Genomic DNA, 23,885 nt, shown 5'->3' on the forward strand with positions numbered 1-23,885 from the left:
TTAACCAGCAGCTTCAACCTGCGAATCCTTGCTGTGTTTTGACTGTTTTCTCCCTCTGACAATCCTTCTGTTCACAGCGGAAAGGGACTATTCCAGCGAATGTGGGCCTCCCAGGCAACTAGCTGGCATCGCAATACATCTTTAAAGTGTGGAAGCGATTCTTCTGAGCCTCCTACAAGCTGGGTCTCTGAAGACTCATTAGTCACACTCACCTCTAAGTAAAGGAGGGAAGATGGAGGGAGCAGAGTGAAGGGGAGAGAGAAAGGGAGAGAGAGGCTCGGTCAAGGCAGATTGTAATATAAATACAGCCCCGTCTTGTCTTTAATGAAGCTGAAGACGTGATGAGTCTGATCCCACACAGTCATTGTGTCTTATCACAGCGGGTGGAAGAATTATAGGAGAAATAATTAACCTGAATGAATAAATAAAAGTAGATAAACTAAATAGAAGCTGATGCTCTGGTGGTACCACCTTGACTGAGCGGCTTGAATAAAAACCCAGCTGATTGCCTGATTCCAGTGCAATAAAACTGGGGTCTCTTGAACTTCAGATCCTGACGTTGAATACAAAGGTGGTGTGAACTCCCATCCAAATATTTTATTGATTTTTTTCATTTTACAGGTTGATTTTCTTACAGTTAGGGAATGGATATGCTTTATTTTATTTTATTTTATGAAAAGAGCAGGCTCACAGAGTACTTGTGTGCCATTTCCTTGCCAATTAACTTCAGGTTTAGGAATTTTAGTTGTGGGATTTTTAATCTTTTTTTAATTCAATATGAATTCACCAGATGCAGATTAAAACTTTTAGTTTAATTTCAAATTTACTTTTTTTAATCAGTTCTTGCAATGCTTTGCTGATTTATAGGTGATTTGTGTTAGTCCTATGCTGATATTTCACTTAGGTGATCTTTATTTTTATTATTATCATTATTATTATTATTGTTATAGTTATTATTAATGTTATTATCACCATGATTATAGGCTCCAGCATCCCCCGTGACCCTGAGTGCAGGATAAGTGGCAGGCCCTAGATGGACGGATGGATGGATTATTAAATTATTATGATGATTTTGAGTACTACTACTACTACTACTACTACCACTACTTCTACTACTAATAATAATAATTCTGTTTAGTGGATTTTAAGTGACTTATTGGCATTTCGATGTTAAATATTTTGTTGATTCCAGGGTCAAGATTAGACAATAAAATGAGACATTAATTTCTGAAGATTCAGTCCTCCAAACAAATCCCTTCGTGTCACTATGATCTTCGCCCAGCCTGTCTAAGTCTCCCAGCCACCCACATCTTTAAATAAATGCAAGTTGTGCCTATTAACATTGGCTTTCTCCAGTAGTGGAACGAAATTAACGAGTCAGAATTTCGCATTTGGGATAACTAATGAGGAAGCCACCATCCCAGAGCTGGAAAAAGAACCCTTGAAATGATGAGGAGACGCCTGATGATTGTCAAGACTAAATTTATCTGAAGCATAAAGGCAGCCCAGCCTGATGGTCACCAGGCAGCAGATTCATATTTGGCTCATTTTCATGGATCCCATCATCAGGTGGAGTTTCAGTTCAGTTTTGAATTGGAAAAAAGGCTTATTTTCCCTTCATATATAAAAATGTTGATGCAGAAAATATGAAGAAGAAATATGGAGAAAATAAATGATTAAATCAGCATCTCCCTCACATTAAATCAGCCCCCCTCTAAATCGATGTCTCTCAGATGTTAAATTAACATTTCGGTTTTCCTCGCAGATATCAGCATCAGCTTAATTGCACTCTCACTGAATTCAAAAAGGTTTTTAAATTGTCCCATTTAACATTTTTTAACCCCCTCCCCCCAAAACTTAGCTTTTTAGCCCACAGCCAGAAACAGCTCTAGCCAAATGTATTATTTTCTGCCATATGATATTAAGAACATTACAATATTACACAACCCGTTGTGTTTTATTCAAGTCAGGATTGTCACAGTCAGTGAATTAAGCAACCAGCATGCGGCTAATACACAATTCAACACTTCCAAACGCTAATTCAGTGAAATAGAATCAGTATTTATTACATCAGCTGCGACCAAAACTAATTGGCTGATATTTGGATTTATATTGAATGAGCAGCAGCATGGTAATAAGATCTTCATCTAATAAAGATTTATGCAGGATTTATGGGAGACATAGCCATATATACATCTTTTTTTTGAGGAAGTCAAAATTGTACAACAACGAAAAAGCTCCTTTATTAGACACGCCTGTGAGGCCCAAGTGTTCTATCCACATCATAATTGGTACACAGATGTCACATATGCTGCTGACATTTCACTGAGCAGAAACAATTTGACCGTGCGAAGTAAGTGGAGGGCGAAGATAAGAGCTATGGGGGTGGTTGGCAGAGGGGGGCAGCCGCGGGTAGGAGGTTGGAAGGTGAAGCTCAAGTGTGAGTGGACAAGTTTCGGCGAAGACGCATCCAAAGCCAACGCTTTGCATGGAAAAAAATAAACACGAAGGAAAAAACACGGCTTGAGCTGTTGATGGTTTTGAGTCACCTTTGGAGTACAAATTACCAACTGATATAGGTTGCATCCTCATTGAAATGCTGCCGATTAACTCGATCTGCATAGAATGTGTCTCCACATCTGATCTTCCCTTCAAAATAACTGCCGTCTCATCCTCAGAACACTCTGCTTTATTCCCAAAAACAGCCCACTCCCAGACTTGCTGCTACTTTGTGCCCGTATCTGTTAATTGGTCCCAAATGGATGCAGCGAATCATGCTCTCTATCTGCCCTCCAGCTCCGAATAAATGTTGCAAATGGGCCGAGCTCGCCACGTACCTGAGCTCCGTCACTGAACTCAGCATTCCGAGTGTCTGGGGGGTTGGGGTTGGAGGAGGGAGTCAAACAGAGTCTGTCATGCAACACCTCCCCCCCGGTAAACACTGGCACCGACGCTCGCCGACCTTGTCCAACCTGAGCATGCGGGGAGATAAGCCACCCTCAGGACAATACAGCGAGAGTTACCTCTCATTCAACATAATCTCCACTTGGGGCCACACTAAAAGGTCAAGCGTAGCTACGGCCCCTCCTGACTGGAGTAGCGGAGGGGCCTGCGAGGCTTTGCGTAGCCGCTGCTGGTGGAGAGATGAACCTCAGCAGACTGAAACTGATAAATCCACTCCCTGCCACCTTTGCCAAACACAGCCACCACGGCCCTATGCCCTCTCTGTTTCACAGCAATGCAGCTCCAGGGTGGAGCGCCACTTGTTCAGGCCGCCTCTCCCAAGGACGACGTTATAGTCGGGGATCCCAGCTTTAGTCCTCGATGAGCCAGGTTGTTTTCTGAGGGCCTCTCACCTCTACAGAACGTGTAGCTCAGCGCATGCTTTGCATGTATGAGGTCCTGGGTTCAGTCCAGGGCATCTCCACTGTAGGTCGCTTTGGATAAAGGCGTTTGCCAAATGACTGTATTCTATTCTCTCGGGGAACCTCACCTCTGTGCCCGTGACTCTAAAATGATGATGTCTCTGATGGAATGGAGGAAAACTAAACAGGATTTTAATTTTTTTTTTTTCTACATTTTTGTGAGCTAGCTGATCCTTCTCTGTGCAAGATTTATTAATTTATTTTTGTAATGTATTTTTGTTAATTAATTTGAAAATACGGGGGTTATTTTATTTTATTTTTTTTGTTAGGGCAAGCAGAGACTCAGTATCCCTTTGATAGCATCTAATCTGTTTTTAGGTCACATCATAATTAATTATCTTTTTTTTTTCTTCCATTTTTATTGTCCAATTTTATTATCCCATTATTTGTTTTTCCATTTCCTTTTTGTGGTAATTTCTGAAGAAAATGTTTTGCTTAGTTTTAGGTTATTTTTTCTCCAAAATATACAAGTCAATTCTTATTAACCAAATAGATAAATAGCTGAAGAAGTCAGGGACCAACATGTAAGGGGGCATAATAACCAGTGAATATCACTAATATTATATTTGAATGCTTGTGAAAGGAAAGGAGGGTCCTCATGCGTTGTTAATCCCTTCTGAGCTAGCACTGCAGCTAGCCTATGTGCTAAGCTATCGCTGGCTATTAATGAGGTTCTTGCTTCGCTGCGTGTGTAACCTCCCCACCTCATCTGCATCTTTGTGTTTGTGCAGGTTCTGCGTGGGAGACAAGTTCTTCCTGAAGAACAACATGATCCTGTGCCAGACAGATTATGAGGAGGGGCTGATGAAGGAGGGCTACGCTCCCCAGGTCCGCTGACCCACCATCATGCAGGACCAGGAGGAGGAGGGGGAGGAGGAGCGGGAGAAAGAGAGAAGGAGAGCTTGCAATCACACAACAAAAAAATGAAAAAGCGGTACTGCTTACTGTCCAGCTCCCCACCCCCTCCCGAACCCCTCACGTGTACATAAAGAGGGCTCCCCAGGAGGGGAGGTCCTCGCTGTACAGAATAGCCATAGAGACTGCGGCGTGGCAGGGAAAAGGGCCCGGAAGCCTCAACAAACTAACGTATGAATAAAAAGTTTGTCCTTTTGTTTGTGAGCGCCGGATGCTGCCTCTCTCCCTCCCGGCTGACAAAACACTGGCCTCAGAGCAGTTTTTTTTTTTTTCTTTTTACATCATCTCCTGGCTGCCGGAGAGAAATGTTATTTACACACAGTATTGTCTCATCTGCGACAGGGACGAAGAACCGGCCCAATGACATCTACTTGAATCCAACGCGCACCAACGTGTCAAATCAATGTCATTAGGAGATGCGTACCTTTTTACTGGACGTTATCAGACTAAAAGCCGCAAATGTAAACCGGAAAGCGGAAAAAAAAAACGCAGATTTGAGGTGACTGACCTGTTGCCGTGCGCGTGCGTGCTTGTGTCGCGTGTGTGTGTGTGTGTGTGTGTGTGTACACGAGTGTGAAGCACTCTTCATGTTGGGGTGCTTTCAGTCTCACAGTCTAGTCCGGTTCGGCCTGGTCATCATACGGAGGCCCAACTGTCTCGCTTGCTCCGTTCGAATCAACCCACAGCGTGTTTCAATTGTACAGTTTGTACGGAGAGGCTCAGTTGCTGACTGAACAATCAAACCATGGTACTCGGGAGCAGTGGCGTACTTCCGCGTGAACCAATGTTCGGTTCTCTTTAGGTGACCTTGCAAGCGGACTGTTTGCATAATTTGGAGAACAAACGAAAACTGAAGTCTGAAGTTCCTGTTCTGAACCCCCCCTTTAAATAATTTCTGTTCTGAATCACTGAATCATCTGGTGAATCTGCTGTTCTGTTGGCAATCAGAGATCTCCCATGTTTCCCTGCATGTTTTCTTTGAGCAATGAGCGGTGGATTTGCCACTTTTGAGGCCCAGCTACCGGTCATCATTCAGGCCAAATGTCAAGCCAGAATCCCAACAAATCATTCTCATTACGTCAAGAAGATGTGATTTGTTCACTTGGCCACGGCCGCCAATTCCACCCAACACTAATCAATGCATTTGGTCTGATTGAGGTCAGACCGCAAAACACTGCTCCAGGGTTAGCCACAACCCTCCAACAGCGACACGGTCTGGTCGTTTTTCCCAATGGTTGTGTCACACCTCTACGAATGAACCGCACCATGAGGTGGAACTTGCCGCCTCTATTCCAACCAACCAACAAGACAGTTGTGAAAATGTCCAAATCATATTTGTTGAACATAGTAATCAGCAGCTCAGATGGAAAACAATCTGTCTTCATTCCAGATATGCCCCTGGCTTCGAATTACCATCTTTTATTATAATCATGTTTTAAAAATCACTGATGTGTAAAATGACCAGATTTAATTAAAAGAGTCTCCCACACTAAAAGATGTCTCTTCTGATTCAGGCTAGAGTTTTGAAGTTGATTTTGAATTCGAAAATTAATAGATATCAAATAATGTAACATTATACACACATATATATATATATATATATATATATATATATATATATATGAGGCACAACACAACAACAAATATAATGTAATGTCAACATCATCAACATATGATTTAAATTGCAACTGAGCAGCATTTGTCCAATTTGAGCCAACTCCAACTTGGTAGTGGTTAATATTTTGCAACAACCAAGATCACTGGATGTCAGATTAACATTAAAAGATGAATCAAAAATGAAAGACAGATTACGATCATAGTACAGCAGTGGGATGAAATTTTGCAGTTATATGACCTAAACTACTCTTTAAAATCTTTTTCTTTTTCCTTTTTCTGTTCTTTTAACGCCAAACAACCCATTTTTTCAACAACAAGGAAACATTAAGCAGCTAATGAGATATACAGATCTTGACCAACAGTGGATCCAATGTCAATAGGACAGCAACATCTGATGGATTGTGACAAACCCATTCAAACCCAATGTTCAGCTATCACGCTTTCTTCCCATCATTAACCAAGATAACAAGAGCACTACCTTGTACCATCCAGTGGCCTAAGCATTCAATGTCCCCAAGATTTAATGTTTCCTACATTTATATCGTATTTCATGGCAAGGGGGGCGATCTTGCCAGTGGCCAAGATACAGGGTTTTCTATTCCCCAGCGTTCCTCAGCTGGAGAGCCCCCAACCCCTGTCTAAGGCCAATGTGTGTTAAAAAGATGGGACTCAGGTCAGAACTAGATACACTGGAAAATGCTCAGTACCATATCGGAGGTCTAAGGCATTGTCAGGACCATGACTTCTGCTTGTGATTCAGATTTGGCTCAGATGTAATTCGCCAAAAATGGATTGGAATAATGCTGAATTAACAGAGCAATGGAGCCGATATGAAAAGGAAAGGTTTAGTTTGTTAAATCACTGATCAAAATGAACTACTGGAAAACATAAGACCTGTATTCCAAGTAGAGGGTTGTGTGAGAAACAAATGACATGACTAAATCAACGGTACAATTGTAAAAAAAAATTTCAACTTGTAAATATTTAGCGTGGCTGAACTAGACGAATCAGAGATCTGAAGGACCCTCGCCCCTATTTACTCGGGATTTACTGCCTCAACTCCAAACGTCACATATTTAGACCTTCAAACAATCAAAACGCAGGAAGGCGTGACCTTGAACATTCGTGACCGAGATGAACCAAATTCGTTAATTGATGTCTGTCAGTTTTGCCTTTTAAAGGAGTGTGGAAAAAACTGTGTAATTACTAGTTACTGATAGAGGATTGCAGGCAAGTATCTGTTTCTCCACCACTGCGTGTATCAGACGCACTCCTTTATTCTTTGGCTTATTCAGAATCTGGAATACACTGGAGGGGCGACCAGACGGAACCGCGGGGTGAGATGGACCGTGGGTTCAGCAGATTAATCTGGATGACAGGCCACCCGGCACCATTTGGAATTTTGTTGGTTTTCACTTTTTTTTTTCAATGAGCTCTGTGTTCGTTCTGTATAAACAAAGTGCAAAGAAGCAACTTTGAAAAGCTAACAGCTCGTTCACAGTTTGACCCGCCGTCTCCATATGGCCACAATTCTTTAAAAAAAAAAAAAAAACACTCATATTAGAACGCAGTTTTAGCGGTCCAGATGGGATTCTCCGCTCTGGTCTTGCAGGCGTGAGGATAGTGGGAGGCATCAACCCTCTGACTCACGCATTCAACCTCTCCAATGAATTTTGCTTCACACTGGTCAAACTAAACCACGGCGACACGCCGTCAGAGGCAGGCTGTTGCAGCAGCTTGAGAGGTGTCTGAATTGATGGGGGCGGGCGGGGGCGAGGTGTGACGGGGTGGGGTGGGGTGCCGGGGGGTCTTTTGTACACTATTTATTTGATAAGCATTCAGTGCATCAGCCCGTTGTCCAGAAATATGGCATCCTTTGACATGCTGATACTTGAAAACCAATCGATGATGTCCTGGCTTTACGTGGACAGTGTCAGTTGTCCCACAGACCCGATCACCTCGGGTCCTTTTTTCTGCCTAGAACTAAACGCAACCGTTCATTATCGGATATCAGCAATGAGCGCTGCGCATCAACGCTCGGGTCTAATCCCAATTGAAAAAAATAATTTGTAAATTGTGGGTGTACATAAAAGAAATATTCTTTTTTTTTTTTGCTTGCTATTGTACAATGATTTCTTTTAATGTGTCATCCAGCATGAGATGTTTATTTTTAGGACAACGCTTGTAAATACTGTAATTGTTATAATTTTAATCACAAATGTAATACAGTTTTATTGTGTTACAGCGAGAGTGGTGTCTTTATTTTAACCCCCCATTGCTTGTGTTTATCCATAAAAAAAGAAGCACTCTGTACTTATTTATCAAGCTGTGTGTTTGTTAAAGCTGCTAAGGTTAAATATCCAGCTCAAGGGCGCGGCATTAGATGCAAACTAGCTGGCAGAAAAACCAGCCTCCCTGTCTATTAGCCTAACCAGCAGAGCATGTTGCATCCCATCATATGTGATTGATCTCAAGCGCGATCATTTCCTCAGTTTGTTGTCTCCGCTGCTTGTAAAAATCCCCATTCCCTCCTTTTTCATCCCGACGGAAGGGCGCGCAAGAATCCCCCAGGTTGCGGGATCGAGCCCAGCCCCTCCCCCCACCATAAAAATGATACCCTCACCTATTCTTTTTTTTTTTTTCACAACTCTTAAACACAACATGTTTTCATCTTGTCAGGGTTTTTTTCTATTTTCGGTGTCACGCGTCAAACAAAGGCTTCATTTATACTTTGCCATCGGCTGCCTGGGAGTTACCTCCTCGTGGGTTGTTCCAACTAATTACCTGGATTTCAATTTAGAATCATCGGGAATGTTGCGGTAAAACATTTGGATTAAAGTTATTGCTCTAATTAGTGAGGTGCTTGGAAAGTGCCCTGTGAAGTTTGTTGAAAGCCATGCTTACATCACATTACAGAAGCATAATATCCAGACCAATTAAGCTAATTGAATTTCCTTATCCGGAGACGCTGAGAAAAGACAGAAACTCTTTGATTAGGCTCAAGCTGTTGAAAGTCCTTTAGTAGATGAAAACACTCGGAGTAGATGGAGATTACAGCTTCGTCAAATTAAAGGAAAGAGCGGCAACGGCGGGGGGAAGAGCGCTCACTAATGGCAGACATGTGTCATATGTTATTACGGTTCAGCGGCTCCGGAGTCAGACGTTAACCCCTGGATCCTTGCAGCTGATAACGTGGCATCATTAGCGCTGCGTCGTCTGCGGTGACAGGGATGATGCAACACAGCGTGATCGCACCATTACTACACGTGCAGATGAATAAAGGGGGTGTTTGTATGAAAATGCATGAGCGCACTTCATCACGGACTACACACACAGACACACCATTGAGACAGACACACATGCATGATCTAATGTGATCAAAGATACAGGAAAAAGATAATAATGCTATTCTGAAGACCACTTTTTTATCCATGTATGCCTCTGTGTATTATATCTGTCGTAAATACACAGTATGACATAAATAAACGGAGTGCAAGTCGACTGTTCCATAGAGAAAAAATATATGTGGCAACCGACCTTTAAATACAGAACATCAATTATTAGCTGTTTCTGTTTTTTTTTTTTTTTTAATCCATTATAATTGTTTTTTCATTCAATTTCAAATTTTAAAATTAATCTGGCTCATTTTGCTCACTAATTATATTCTGATAAAAAAAAAAGAATTTAAAACCCAAGGGTTGTACATGACCAGATTTAGAAGGAGAAACTGGACATTTTTCCGTAAAATACATTAGTGCAGTTTCAATTCTAATATTATCTGATGTCCCAGCACCCACAGAATATTCCCCTCAAAAAACATCGTATCTGTCAAAGAACAGGTCTTCTTGTCCTAGAAGTAAAAACATTTGTAATAACTGCATTCTCTTCTTTTCAAACAAAACAACTTGACATTTTTGGAGAGAATGGTTTATTGAAATTATTATCAGCAATTCCGCCAGTGCAGTTATTGATTATGATCTGACTTTAAACCTTTGAACCTTGTCTGACGCGAATGGCCTTTTTCCCCAGATAATCTCTTACAATGGAAAAGTCATTGCTGGCTGAGGCGCACTGTTTCTCTGTTACACTCATCATAAAGTCATGTGTTCATTTATTGTCTATACCACATATCCTATGGCTAAGGGTCAAGGGGGGGGGGGTGGAGCCTATCTCAACTGTCATTGGGTGAGAGGCAGGGTTCACCCTGAACACCAGTCGATCAATGGGGCAACACAGAGACATACAACCATCACTTCTGGGCAATTTCGGGTCTCCAATGAACCCACTGCATGAGAACCTGGAGGAAATCCACACAGACACAGGGAAAAGATGCAATTACCAAACAGAAAGGCTTCATGTCAGAACCGTACAGAGGCAAAAAGCCTGAATGAATAAATGGATTACAATTATTCCGACAGCTGTTCCTGTGATCCATTAGTTAATTTGCACAGAAAGTAAAGAAGTTTTCTCCTTTCCTTTTATTTTTACTATTTTTAAAACAGATTTTCAAAAATGTTTGTGAGTAGGCTTCTGAAGATATCATAGCAATAGCAAGAAAATTACTTCAAAAAGAAACATTTTTAAAAAGGTATGAATATTGGCAAGACATCGTGTTCATATTTGCACAAAATCCGTCACTTGGAACAGGTAGACATCTTACACCAAATATATATAATATTAAAATTGGATAGGTAGATTGACATTTTCTAAAAATGTATTTATGTGACGTTTTTATGTTGTAAGAGCACATGGAATGTTGAATTTAAGAAGAGCCTTTCAACGATAGCAGGGATGAAAATAGAGTCTATATATATATATTTCTAGGATCTGAGAAGTCAACAAACAGTCTATTTGTGATATGTTTATTTTCAGGGCTCTCTATTTTTTTAATATTCCATTCAATTTGAATACAGATTCGATTATTATTTTTTTATTATTATTTATTTATTTTTTTAATGATTTCCTCATCTGTAGTTCCCTGCATTGCCCCCTGAAATATGAAAAAACCCTGAGAAAAGTAGGGAATACGAATAACAGCCACAACTGGGCCATGTTGCTGGCAGCTACGTTGAGCTGACCAGGCACAAAGCAAAACAAGTTAGCCTGAACTCTCCTGCATTAGAATCCGCAGTCATTAAGAGCATTTAGAAAAAGCATTAGCTGCCAGGCTGCGTATCGTTAGCGTCTTCATCCCTGTGTTACAGCTGACCCTGAAGTTAGAGCTGGGTGTGCAGTTAGTCCTGCTCTCCTTTGCCAAACGGCTCCAGGGGCAAAAATAATGATCTTTACAGACATGCCAATGCTATCTGGACCAGATAACACTGCTTTAATGACTCCTTATCCTTTGGCCCCTTCAAGGAGATGGGCGCCCTGGCAAATATATTCTCGTTGTTGGGTCATTAGCTCTTTATTGCTGGGATAATGGACTTTTTTGTATTTTTGTCCTGATTTGGGTGTAAGACCCAACTGAGTAAAGCCCTCCAAGAGATCAGTCAGCGCTCAGCAGAGGCACACTCACCACTTAGGTCACTCCATCTGATTCACCATTCACAGGCTGGTAGGTGATGATGTATAAAAAGATCTATAAAAAGAACTGACCAACATAGAATAAAGATGAGATTCTCTAGATTATTTCACCAAAGTCTTAGCTTGAAGACGTTTTTGTTATGAATAATTACCAATATGTTCTCTTTGTATTGAAATATATATTCCATAAGTGGAATACACAGGGTCAGTCCAAGAGGTGTTCCCCCTCCATCCCTCCCAACACCATTAGGTGCACTGTGCTTTCACGAAACAAAGAACACAGTACATCAAGCTAATGTCATAAAATCTTTTGAGATATCAAGTGGTCCAGACAGATAACGCTGACGTTATCAGTACTGTGGTTACTCCACGCCTCATTTATGGCCGTCAATGCAGTTGCCAACAGCTTGCAATGGACGCAAAACAGTTCTGGGAGTCTGTCTGGTTCCCATCATGGGGAGATCTAACAGTATTTGAACTTAAAACTGGAAAAGTTGGAATTGTGCATGTGTTGTGATGAACAAATGGACAATAAGCACTAACATGCTTAAAAATTACACATTTGATGATCAGGGTAGAGGTTTCTGTTAGGCTGTATAAGAACAAGGCTTACATAACTTCAAATGTAGATGTTTTTTTTTTTTTTTTTGCATCGTTTAACATGAAAGAGATTTTTATATAAATGTCTCCAGGTTCAATGATGCATCCCAAAAATCCAAATTTTGCGGTGTTGTGGGGCCATAAATGTGTTATATTTCTCAGTAGTGTGTTTTAAAGTCACCTAAATTACTTAGTAATAACAAAAATAGGGCAGCGTGGTAGCACAGAGGTTAGTGCCTCTGCCTCAGAGCAAGAAGGTTGCTGGTCCTGTTCTGGCAGCAGGCCTTTCCGTTTTGAGTTTGTGTGTTCTGCGTGGGTTTCCTTGAGGTTCTCCAGCTTCTCCCCACAGTCCAAAAAACATGCAGTACATTCATCAGAGACCCCAAATTGCCAATTAGTTGGGGGGGAAGCACATTTCTCTTTATGTTGCCCTGTGATCAACTGATGACTGCTCTGAGGTTAACCCCGCCTCTCGGCCAATGACAGCTGAAAAAGAGAGCAGGATAAATGTCATTAATAATGAATAAATGAATGAATGTGAATGAATGAATGAATGAATGAATGAATAATACTATATTATATTATTACCATGACTAAAATTTATTATTATTATTATTAATAATATACAAATATATAATATATTAATTTATATTGTATAAAGTATTATAGTATATAGTATTATATACTATATCTATATAGTATCATTAAGCATTTTATTATCATTTAATGTTATACATTATTATTATTATTGTTATTATTATTATTATTATTATTATAGAGCATCATTGGTGCTCAATTTTCTGCACCACCATACACAATCTGAAAAATAAATGTATTTATTGGTGTTGCACACGCCAACACCCTTTGACAATTATTCATCAGTGAAGGTATGCAACAGCTACTCTGCTCAGCTCTCACACTGCCATATTAATATTTGAAAATTAATGTTAATGTTCCGCAAAATTTACCATAAGATATTGAAAAACTGTATTAAATTAAGACATTAATTGTCTAAACATGTACGCAATACCAAATCTACATGTTTGAGTTTTGGGATAGTATATCAACTTATTTTCATTTTTATTCTGTGAATGTGGCTAAAAATCAATCAAGCCAATTCCAAAGTATTAATTTTGTTAGTGACATTTCTTGACAACCCCCTATCCCAGTAATACAGTGTGATTGGCTGTAAATACTTTGTTAAAACTGAGAAACATAGGTGAGGAGGAGTTAGGAGTTATTGGTCACCTAGGTATTAATATAGCATATTTTGTGGCAGGTCAGGGTGATTGTTCGGTCCGAGAAACACTGGACTATGCAGCAGGAGATGTGTTACCTCACTGGCAACATATTATCCCACCGCCAAAGCATCCTAATTGACTTCCTGTAGACATAGTTGATGGTTCAGCCCCGCTTTTACTGACATTGTGCCATGTCCTAGTACTCGAATTTGGGCTTCGCAAAAATGTGACCGAGTCTGATCTGATCTCCAGCCACCATACAGTCCGGATGGACGGCAAGAGTCAAAGAGTCAAAGAGATACGATATTCTGGCGGCACCAAGTCATTTTGGGATCTGAAATCTCTCTTTTGATGTAGCAGGGTAACTTCTACCAGATGCCCATTTAGGCCCGGGTCCACGGGTTTAACCATGCAGGGAAAATTACAGCAATCCACATCCCACACAAAACGCACAGCAGACCAACAGAAAGCGTGGGCCGTGAGGCTATTGAAACTACCTCAACAACAGAAGGGGCTTGTGGCAGAGATTATCGACGTGCTAATGCTCTCAGATGGCAGCTCCAATGTCACTGCTGTCATAATTCAAAAGGTGAGAAGCTATTATTTTGCCCAGATAGGGTTTATGCTAAATCAAAAGAAACCAAGCCTCAGTGGTCCAGCTTCAAATCGAACAGCCAGTCAAGAGTCACGCTGCTTTTTGGGGTCACAGTGCGGGCTGGCTTCTCTGTTTTCTCCCGGTTAGTATCAGAGATCTGTGGGTTTTGTTTGTTTGTCCCCCCACTATCACAACCACCACCAGTGTCATGGCAATCAAGGCTAGATGCACCAAGAACACAGGGGAAACAACACTGTTCACCCATCCTTTACTGCCAGCAGGCCGACACCGCGTTTTTTTTATGATGCACTGTTTCCATATGACCTAATCTCAAACAAATTGGAAAGATGATTGTCATCTGCAGGGGGGCAGGAGCTGCCTTATTCTCAACAGTAACCTTCAAAACCCTTTCAGGATAAAAAAAAAGAAAAAAAAAAAGGTGGGGAAAAATCAAGAAGCAGATTATTGAAAAGGCAATTTTCTCCCAGTTTTTTTCAACCCACCCAGCTTGTTTGGTAGAGAAGTGTTGTGCAATGAAACGTCTTATTTTGATGTGGGAAAATGGTGGAGGAGACTCATAGGTGCTGCTCCCTCCCTCTTCTTCTCTCTCTCTCTCTCTCTCTCTCTCTCTCTCTCACTCTCTTTCTCTTTCTCGTCTCTCTCTGGAGGATGAGTGTAATCAAACAGGGCAGATGGGGGATCTGAGGAGAACTGTGTGTATCAGCGATAAACAGAGGTGCAGTTTTAGAAAATACTGCAAGCAATAGGCCTCCTGCCTACACACTAAACACACTCGCAAAGTCAGTTAAAAGCACAGGCGAGTAATGAAAATCCAAAGGTTTGTGCGGAAGATACACAGACAACAGTAGGTGGACATCCTGGTGTACTCGCTACCGCCATCCCCGCCTTGGTCATGTCCGTCATATTACATTTTATCTTTACATTGATACTACCTCCATCAATTGAAACATCTTTGACCCCTTTTTCAACCTCATATTATGTCCGCCATCTTCCTTCTTTACAAAAATCTTTTATGTATTTAACCCTGCCCCAGTTACACCTTTTAAGCAAAGGTTGAAATAATCACAACTCCAACCTAATAAGTCTGGCGGATGGGAGCCATCTTTTGGACTATGCTGATGTATTTCCCTTTTGTCAGAATCATCGGGGTGCCGCCTTCCCAATGCCGACTCACTGAAGATAAACCTGGAATTTTAGTGTAAGGTTTTAGCATTTCGCAAAACTAAATTGTGACAGTATAGATGCACGTTGTAACCTTAGACGTAACACTTTTATAACATGATTTCACACAAGGGTGTATCATTGTGGAAGTGTCAACCGACAGATTTTTGTGTCAGCAATGCATCCCACTTTTGTTTTCCATGATTGAGCACTTGTGTTAAAGTTTTCAACCCATGTGACTCCTCTGCTGTTCAGTACGTTATTCAGGAATTAGGTTAGTTTACTGCCATCAAACCCGCTGCATTCTTGCACAGAGCGCCCCACCATCCAGCGACCGCCACTGAAAAAAGGTGCTGGTGGGCGGGGGTTAAATGAGGTGAAACTGCATGAAAATATTAAAAAAACTTGACAAAATAGCACCATTTTCCTCAGTGACTTGGGCTGGAAAGAGCAAAAGGAAAGTGAGCACATCAAATAATGAAAATGTATGATGCTGCAGATCAGCTTGATAGGAGGCAAAAGTCATTAAATCTGAAAACGGTTTCGATAAAGTATCTCCCCACACTCCACGAGTTAAATTGTGTCTAAAGTCATTATGGGATAGCTGGGATTCAGCAGCAGACTGAAACCAGGTACTCGTAACATGACATTAAGATGGACTTTGCAACCCCGCTTACTTCAGAGATTATGATGCCTTACTGCATAAGGGGCAAATATACCATTATGAAGCAGGGACTTAAATCCTTCTACAAATATAATTATGTTCCATGATGTGTTAGATATATACTATAACACAAGTCCTTTTTAAAAAATATAATATATACGGGGACACAAGCCTTATTGTCTTGTAACCTTTCTTTCTTCCCCTGAGAGACGAATTTACCTTTAAAGTTCAACGGCTCAAATCCAATCTTTTTTTCTGCAGCTCTTTATCCATTGATAATTTGTCACTGTAACGTGACGGAGAGAGCAGTTTTGCCATGGCTGGAAAAGTAAAATTCGAAGTGTTCAAGGTGAGGGGCCTTTTATGATGCAGCAGCGTGTACTCACGGTCAAGTCAAGTAAGATTTCTATTCATACGGCGTCAAATCGCAACACAGTTGTCTCATGACACTTTCCATGTAGAGCATGTTTGGACCACATTCTTTAAAATGATTTTCACTAACCCAGAATTCACCAATGAGCATGACAAGTGGCAAGAAAAAAAAACTGCCTTTTACTGGTTCAGAATCCTCAGACGGATCCTATCTCAATGCAGGCGGCCTTCTGTCAAGAGAGATGGGGTAGAAAGCAAGAGTGTGGTAGAGACAGAGGAGGGTTGGAGGGACAGGCACTAATGATCTCATACTCATAATAACAGAAGCGCTGTAATAACAGTTACATAGTAATTGCTAACACAATACAATGTACGTGTGTTCGATGCAGCGTGTGGAGTAACTTCTGTTCTTTTGTATTCCTCTTTTTCCATTGCCCTTACTTGGGAAATTGGGTTTAGTGTTTGTCATTTTGCTTTGTTTCATGAAGGGCGTCTGGTATATTGGCCCGAGTTCACCCCGGTGTTATTACACCGGTTGACTGGCACTTTGATTCTCCGGTTCACTGTAGTATAATAAATCACCTCCTTGCTTTTTGAAAGTTGTATTTTGGGCGGTTGGTCAGGGGACTGGCGGGGAACCTTATGGCGCACAGAGAACAATATTTGTATCAAAGTACAGCGGTGCTTTCAAGAGTGTTGCATTCAGAGGCCACCGAGGAGACAGATCACATAATAGCAAATCTGATCCTCGTTGCCTTCAGTTCCTCAGTAGTCCTCTTCCTCCCAACACACTTTTTCTGCAGTGACAAGAAAGATCCGCTCATTTGTGATCGACAAATTTATCAATGGGCCGATGACAAATATCGTGCAGTGGCCTCCATCATGTAGCTTTTGATATACATTTCAGTGTTAAGTTAATTATTCGCATTTATGCTGAAAGTGTAAATCTGATTCCCAGAGACTGGTGCTTCTACGCACCAGTCTCGTGCTGTCTCATTACTGTTACGCATCAAAAATTGTTGTTCAAAATGTTTCCACTGCGTCTATCTGCAGGGGTGAAAGTCAGAACAATTTGATGGGAATTTAGCATGCAGCTTCCCATTAGCAGCCCGATCCAACCAGATGAACTGACTGCAGAAATTCCAAGCATTATTGCTATTGTAGTCCCATCAGGTGTGCTTAGCTGCAAATAGAATAAATATTGGCAAGGTGAAAAAGTAATCAAGTGCTGATGTAGGAATGAGGAATTCATATTACTTACATTCTAATGACTCTGCAGATTAAGAGTTTACACAAGAAGCACATTATAAGCTTGTAAAATGTTTATTATATAAGATAATTAGACAAAACTCCCTCTTGACTAACTGTGTTAAGACGCTGACACGACCAGAAGTGTTAATAAAATAGTATCATAAAGGAAGGCTGTCCAAATGGTGAGTACTTTTATTTGTGTACATATTAAATGTTCTGTAATAGTATTTCTTAAATGTATTATTCTGAAAGAGCTGAGACAAGTTGGTCTGGTAAATTAGATGAATCGAATGCACTATAGCACCAACAGTTGTTTTATTTTTAACAGCATGGTATTAGGCATTCCTCTTAGTCAGGTCTCAAGTATACCCACCACAGCCAGGCTAGTAGGTTGTGGTTGGCCCAAAATAAAGTATACCCTAAATATAAATGAGAAAATTGTGATATCCAGTCATGAACGTATCTGAGGGGGAAAATCAAATTTGATTTTGGCCATCCGAAAAACAAACAAAAAACCAAAATAAAAAAAAATTATACTTGCTCACACATATATAGGTATACAAATATGAATATATACATACATAGATACATACTGTACATATGTATACAAATGCGTGTATATGAGTGTTTGTGTACGTGTGTGTATAAACACACACACATGTACATACAGTTTTTTCTTTGGACGAATGACCTAAAATTTACTCATACGTTTAATATTTACTGGCGATAACCAGAACCCAGATCAGATCCTCAGAGTGATCATTTACACAAACTGCGATCTCTCATGGACAGACCAGTCAGATGTAAATGAAAGAAATATAGCATGTTCGCTGAGGGAAATACTCAGTTTGATAACTTATTATAAGAGAAAATATCGTTTTTTTACTAGTCTTGGTCAAAGATAAACATAGTTGCTTTTTTTTATTGACAATTCATACAAAATGCATATATTATTTAAGGCTGAGAAAAGGCTATTTCAATAGTGTAGGTTAAGAATATTTAATTACATATTTCATTTCATATTTCTTATCACCAAAAACAAAAAAGAAACATGAGAATTAGAAGTGATGCAGAAATGCTGAAGGAAGTGACAGGAGAGAGGGATGGAAAAACTCCCCTTAAATAAAGAATGGCGAGGCGGGCTATGTTACTCATTACCAGGAAAAACGTCAGCTGAATGTCTCCACTCACAGATATCTTCATTGTCATTGTTGCTTCACTGAAGTGTTTTTATTTAACCCACAACAATAATGTGTATATATATTGAAGTATCAGCAAAGTGAATTTGTAATCACAAGGATTCAAAACCTGGCTGAAAGAGCTCATTGGTAGCTTCTCCAAATGTGCATTCTGCCTTTTGTTTAACAGACAGACTGATTTTTGTTTAGAGTATTAGCATTAGAGGGTAATATTAGCACTCAGTTGGCCATTATCAGCTTGTAGCACTCTCCTGCCATGCTTTAGTAGCTTTAAGTCTACATTAATCCTTTTTTGAGTTAAAATAAATTGAACAAAGATGAAAGTCTTGCCAACAGCATGTTCTGGTGTACATACAGACGTTTTTGACGAGGGGCATCAGAATCAAAATGAATTTTGGGGTCATCTGTGGTGCTTTGAGCAAAGCCTTTTTGCAGCAATTGCTGCCATTTTCAAACCATTCACTCATTTTTTCATTCATTTAATCATCCATTCATCCTCTATACCGCTTATCCTGCAGTCAGTGTAGCAGGGGGGGCTGGAGCCTATCCCAACTGTCATTGGGCAAAGGGGCAGTAACCAGCCAATCACAGCTTTTTTGAACCAGCAGTAAATAATCTGTGTTTAGGTTGTACTGCTGTGAGGGGTCATGGCCATGTGACTGGACAGGTCTGGTGTGCAAGAGATGAAAAAAGGGAGTTTGTCCATGTCACTTAAAGGTTTGACAGCCTCAGCAAAACTCCTTTGACGTTGCCAGCTAGGGAAAATCTGATAAAGGTTGGCAGGGTGGGCGACATGCATATAATAAAATGTACGGCTCTTTGAAAATGTATTAAATCACCTTTATTGAAAAAAATACATGCTTTGAAGGTGGAATCGACAGTCAATCATGTTTCGGTGGGTTAAGTTACAGTAGAGAGAGAAAAAATCTTCTGATAATCTTTCAGCAATATTTGAAATTTTGGTGCTGGTGAACTGCATGGTTCATCCATGATTGGTTAATTGCAGGGAATGAATTTCCCAGGAGGATTAATAAAGGATAAATTATTATTATTATTATTATTATTAGTAGTAGTAGTAGTAGTAGTAGTAGTAGTAGTAGTAGTATTGTTGTTGTTGTTGTTGTTGTTGTTGTTGTTGTTATTATTATTATTATTATTATTATTATTATTATTATTATTATTATTATTATTATTATTATTATTATATGTACCCCAGATGAACTACCAAATGGTAACCAATGAAAGAATGTGAAATATTAACAAAAAAGGTATAAAACATTATTTTTGTAAGTTAGCAATGTGTTAATTATGTATGCAAAGAGAAGTTCAATCAGCATTCTGTATTTTAAACAGAATTAATCTCCTACAAGACCTGGGATAGACTTTCACTTAACTCACAAGATGTGTCTACCTAACAGATGATTTTCTGTGGTAAATATTGTGGTATGGACCTAAACAAGGATATCAATAAATACATAAATAAATACATAAATAGATAAATAAATGAATAAATAAACTCTCGATACAAAATCCCAGCCCAAGTGTCAAAGACATTTTTTCCAAAATATTGAGGTGGTTCAATTCGAACCAATAGATTTCTAAATCCCATATAATGGTGGCAAGAATGAAATGCCTTGTTAGTAAGAATGAAAGTGTGTTAGCAAACAAAGGGGAAAATAGTTTCAGCTCTCAGAGTTTGTGTCTTTTTCAGTTGACCGAGATATGGCCTGAATACGATATTAACCCAAACTATCCTTATAGACTGAGCAATTATAAGGCTTGTAGACCATTCTCTCCTTAATAATAGGTCCCGAAGACCACAAGGTCAGCATCTTTCCACCAATCCCATCTCGTGTAACATCACATGGAAGCCATAACTCCCATCATTAACTCACCCTGCACGTCTCGCCCGGCTGACTGCGGGCCTGCGAGTTCTCACTATTGAGTGCGTTATTAAGGAGGCTGTGGACTGAGGTGACGCTAACAACAACAGTGAGCAGCACAAATGAGCGGGCCGGGCTGTAATTGAGTAGCGGAGGAGCACAGGGGTTGGCTTGATCAGGACGGCAAGCCTCCATCCTAATGGATTCTCCGGAGACTCCGAGGATGGAGCCTCTCCTGCCAATCCAGCACCGTCCGACTAGCGCAAGGGATCTTGAAGGGGGCCCGGGCCACGCTGTAATTACCGTTCTCCGTCCTGTCACGAAACCTGACACCCACTAATACCTTTGCAAACCCCAGCTTGGAAGGCCAAGGTGGTCCACGGAGGCTGAGAGAGCTTCTGCTCTGATCTGTCAAAAAGTCGGCGCGATAGCGGGGCCATCAGAGGAAGCACAGCCCCGCCGCCATCGTTAGCTTGTATTAGCATCAGTTTCTACTGGATTTGGAAGCTTCTGCTCTGACTGTGAGCACTCCGCCCATCAGCAGATGGTTGTAGCGTTGTTAAATAATGAATATAAATGAAGTTTACGCCACTTTTCATTCCTCTCCCTTGCATTCTGCTATCAGCATAACTCTTGCCGTGTCACTTCTCTTCCTGTTTGTTTGCCTGCATCGGAGAAGTCATGAAAGGCTGCTTTCGGCCGCCTCCATCGTTGACCTTCCCACCCCACTTGCACAATTTGGAAAGAGCACGCCCACATATGGTATTTCTAGGGTGTAAATCACTATGGGATGGAGACGTGGGCAGGAGCGAACGAGAGACAGAGAGAGGAGGAGAGAGGCGCAGCAGCTGGTGCTGGAGAAGCAGTGTTTGTGTTTATCTTTGAAGACGGAGCCGACCGGTTGAGCGGATCGTCTCTGGAGATGAGCTCGGCCAAAGCCGTCGCCAGAGGCTCTACCCCGGGGCCCCTGAGCTCCACGCCGCACTGTTGAGGCACCGGGACTTACCTGGGACTGCCTGCAGGGACAACAAAGACACCAAAACAGCGAGCATGAATTATGGATAGGTGACACTCTGGGACACTGCTTAACAATATAGCAGTACCGGGAGCAAGTTTGAGTCCCAATTAACATGTCAGAGAAGGAAAGGAATCGGGACAGAATGAGAGGAACGGAAGGGTTACCGCCGCTATTTTTTTCTTAAATGGACCCCCACCCCAAGTATGACATTCAAAAGAAATTGGGCATGAAAACAAGATCATCTGTTTTGTATAAACACTTGGAACACAATTTGAAAAGGGTCAATGCAGAGAGATTACTTTTCCAACCTTTACTTCTTATTATCTTCCTAATTCTCATTTTCAAAACCATGTCCATCGTCCAGATTAACCAATGGAACCCAACATCTGCATTTCCCAAAATCGGGTCCTTATCCATTAGCGACTGTCCATTCGGTGTGCCAGGAGCTTGTGATCCCCACTTTTCCACTTGCTTTAAATGTTGGGTCGGACCTTTTTCCGTCTTTCTTACTTCTGTTATTGAACATAATGTGATAGAAACAACTAAAGTAGCCTGTTTGTAATCACTTCTAAATGTAACAATACCTTGCTGATATTTTGGATCATTTCTTTGCATTTTTTGAAATCCAGGATCATCTTAAACATCCTTAGAAATGTCTAATCTGTTTGTTTATGATTTGTAAAATCAGTCGCATTTCAGCGAGAAGTAATTCATCAGAATTCATAATTACAAAAAAACAGCAAGGCCTTATCAAGTCCATGTTTCTAAAAACAAATAATCACTTTTTACCATCTGGCTCGACGGACTGCTAGAAGGTCCCAATTTTCAATTAATATGAAGAAATTCCTTTCAGGTGTAGTTTCACATCTACCAAGTTTTGACTTCTGACTTCTTTTTTCATTTAGTTTAACCATAATAGCCAAAATATCCCCAAGTCACTGTTTTATGTGTTGTTTTTCATTTATATTAATCTGTGAATTTTCCTGTGTCATCATGTAAAATATAAATGATGTGTGTCATAAAAACACACCCAACACCCATTTAGTTTCATGCTGATCCGTTGGAAATATGATTCCTGCAAATGATCCAACAATTCAGGTCTATAGAAGATGAAACATTCTTCAACAAAGTAGTCCAAATTTAACAAGGCCATTTGGAAAAGATCACAAGACTGATAGCCCTAATTGTAACACAAAGAATATCAATATAGGAATTATCATTATCGTTCCTATAGCGGTCAACCAAAGTCCTCTGTCTAATGAAGGTCAAATAGATGAGACTCCTTCGTCGCTCAGTGTTGACAAAGGTCAAGCAGAGGTGCATGTTTCTGGGCGTGTGGGGCGGTCATTAAAAATCACGGATAGCTCGGATATATGACACCTTGGAAATGCAGATGCAGTACTCCCCGCACTTAGGGTTGGGCTTGAAACATCTTCTGCAAGGCAGCCTCCTGCTATAGTCATTTCCATTGCTAATGGAGCATCTGCTGATCTGGTCTCCACCAGCATCAGGACTTTGGTGCGGAAACACGAAGGGGTTTATTATGAATTTAGTCTGAAAGGGAGTCATCCCATCAGACAGGCATCCATACTTGAACCCCTTAAAGTACCCCAATCAAAGCAACTCCTCCAAGACCTATTTATTGGGGATGGCGTTAGAGGGTATTCTCTCTCCCCCCATCGCCTCCCTTCCCGAAACTTAATCAAGCGATGGAGTGAGGAAACAAGGGGTAGTAGATAAAAGAGTTGGGAATGGTAATGATGCCAAATAATGATTTCCCTGGAGGATATCTGATCTATTGCCACAGGGAAGAGATGGAGAAGAAAGACCTGGGGGAGGGGGGAAGGGGGAAAGGGGTGATGGGGGGGCAACCACATCAGCATTTTATGCAGGCGCACCTTAGCTATAGAGCAGAGACCAAAATAATGGAGAGGAAAGACTTTTTAGCACCCGGTGGGTGGCTTCATCTTCCTCTCCCGCTCTTTTCTCCTCCTCACACATACAGTGCACACACACACACTCTTCACCTCTTTCTCCCTCTCTTCCTTCTTTCCGTACGTCCCTCCTCTGTGCTGCGAGCAGATACCAAGTAGAAAGCCTTGAATTTCAGGGGTAGCGGGGTGGTTAGGTGGGGTGCAGGTGGCGCCGAGGTGAAATTAAACAGATGTGTGTGTGATTTAACAATGTTTAAAAGTCAAAAACAGCTCAAAGTAAAGGGCTGAGTAGATGTGAGGGCGTCAGGCAGACGGGGCAGGAATGGGGACATGTTGATCTCATCGAAAAATAAATTGGGATCAGCGCCGCCCCTCCCAAGGATGGGGCAAAGGAGAAGAAAGCCAAGCGTGGTCTGCGCTGTAGCTCGGTGTGGCTTCTTATTTTGTCAGGGAAGCAGCTGAA

At 40.9% G+C, this 23,885-nt stretch overlaps 1 protein-coding gene across 4 annotated transcripts in view; it reads left to right on the top strand.

The window, feature by feature from the left end:
• lmo3 (LIM domain only 3) overlaps window positions 1–8,196 on the top strand; it is a 61,551-nt gene extending 53,355 nt beyond the window's left edge. For all 4 annotated transcript variants that reach the window (XM_086146769.1, XM_086146770.1, XM_086146771.1 and 1 more), the window contains one exon: window positions 4,157–8,196. In XM_086146769.1, coding sequence (XP_086002895.1) covers window positions 4,157–4,262 — 106 coding nt within the window. In that variant the 3' untranslated portion in view covers window positions 4,263–8,196. The remainder of the gene's footprint in view (window positions 1–4,156) is intronic.
• The last annotated feature ends 15,689 nt before the right edge of the window (window positions 8,197–23,885 follow it).

The sequence above is a fragment of the Fistularia commersonii genome, chromosome 5, assembly GCF_037954325.1.
Source record: "Fistularia commersonii isolate RoL2024-O1a breed Wild chromosome 5, RoL_Fcom_v1.0, whole genome shotgun sequence".
NCBI lineage: Eukaryota > Metazoa > Chordata > Actinopteri > Syngnathiformes > Fistulariidae > Fistularia > Fistularia commersonii.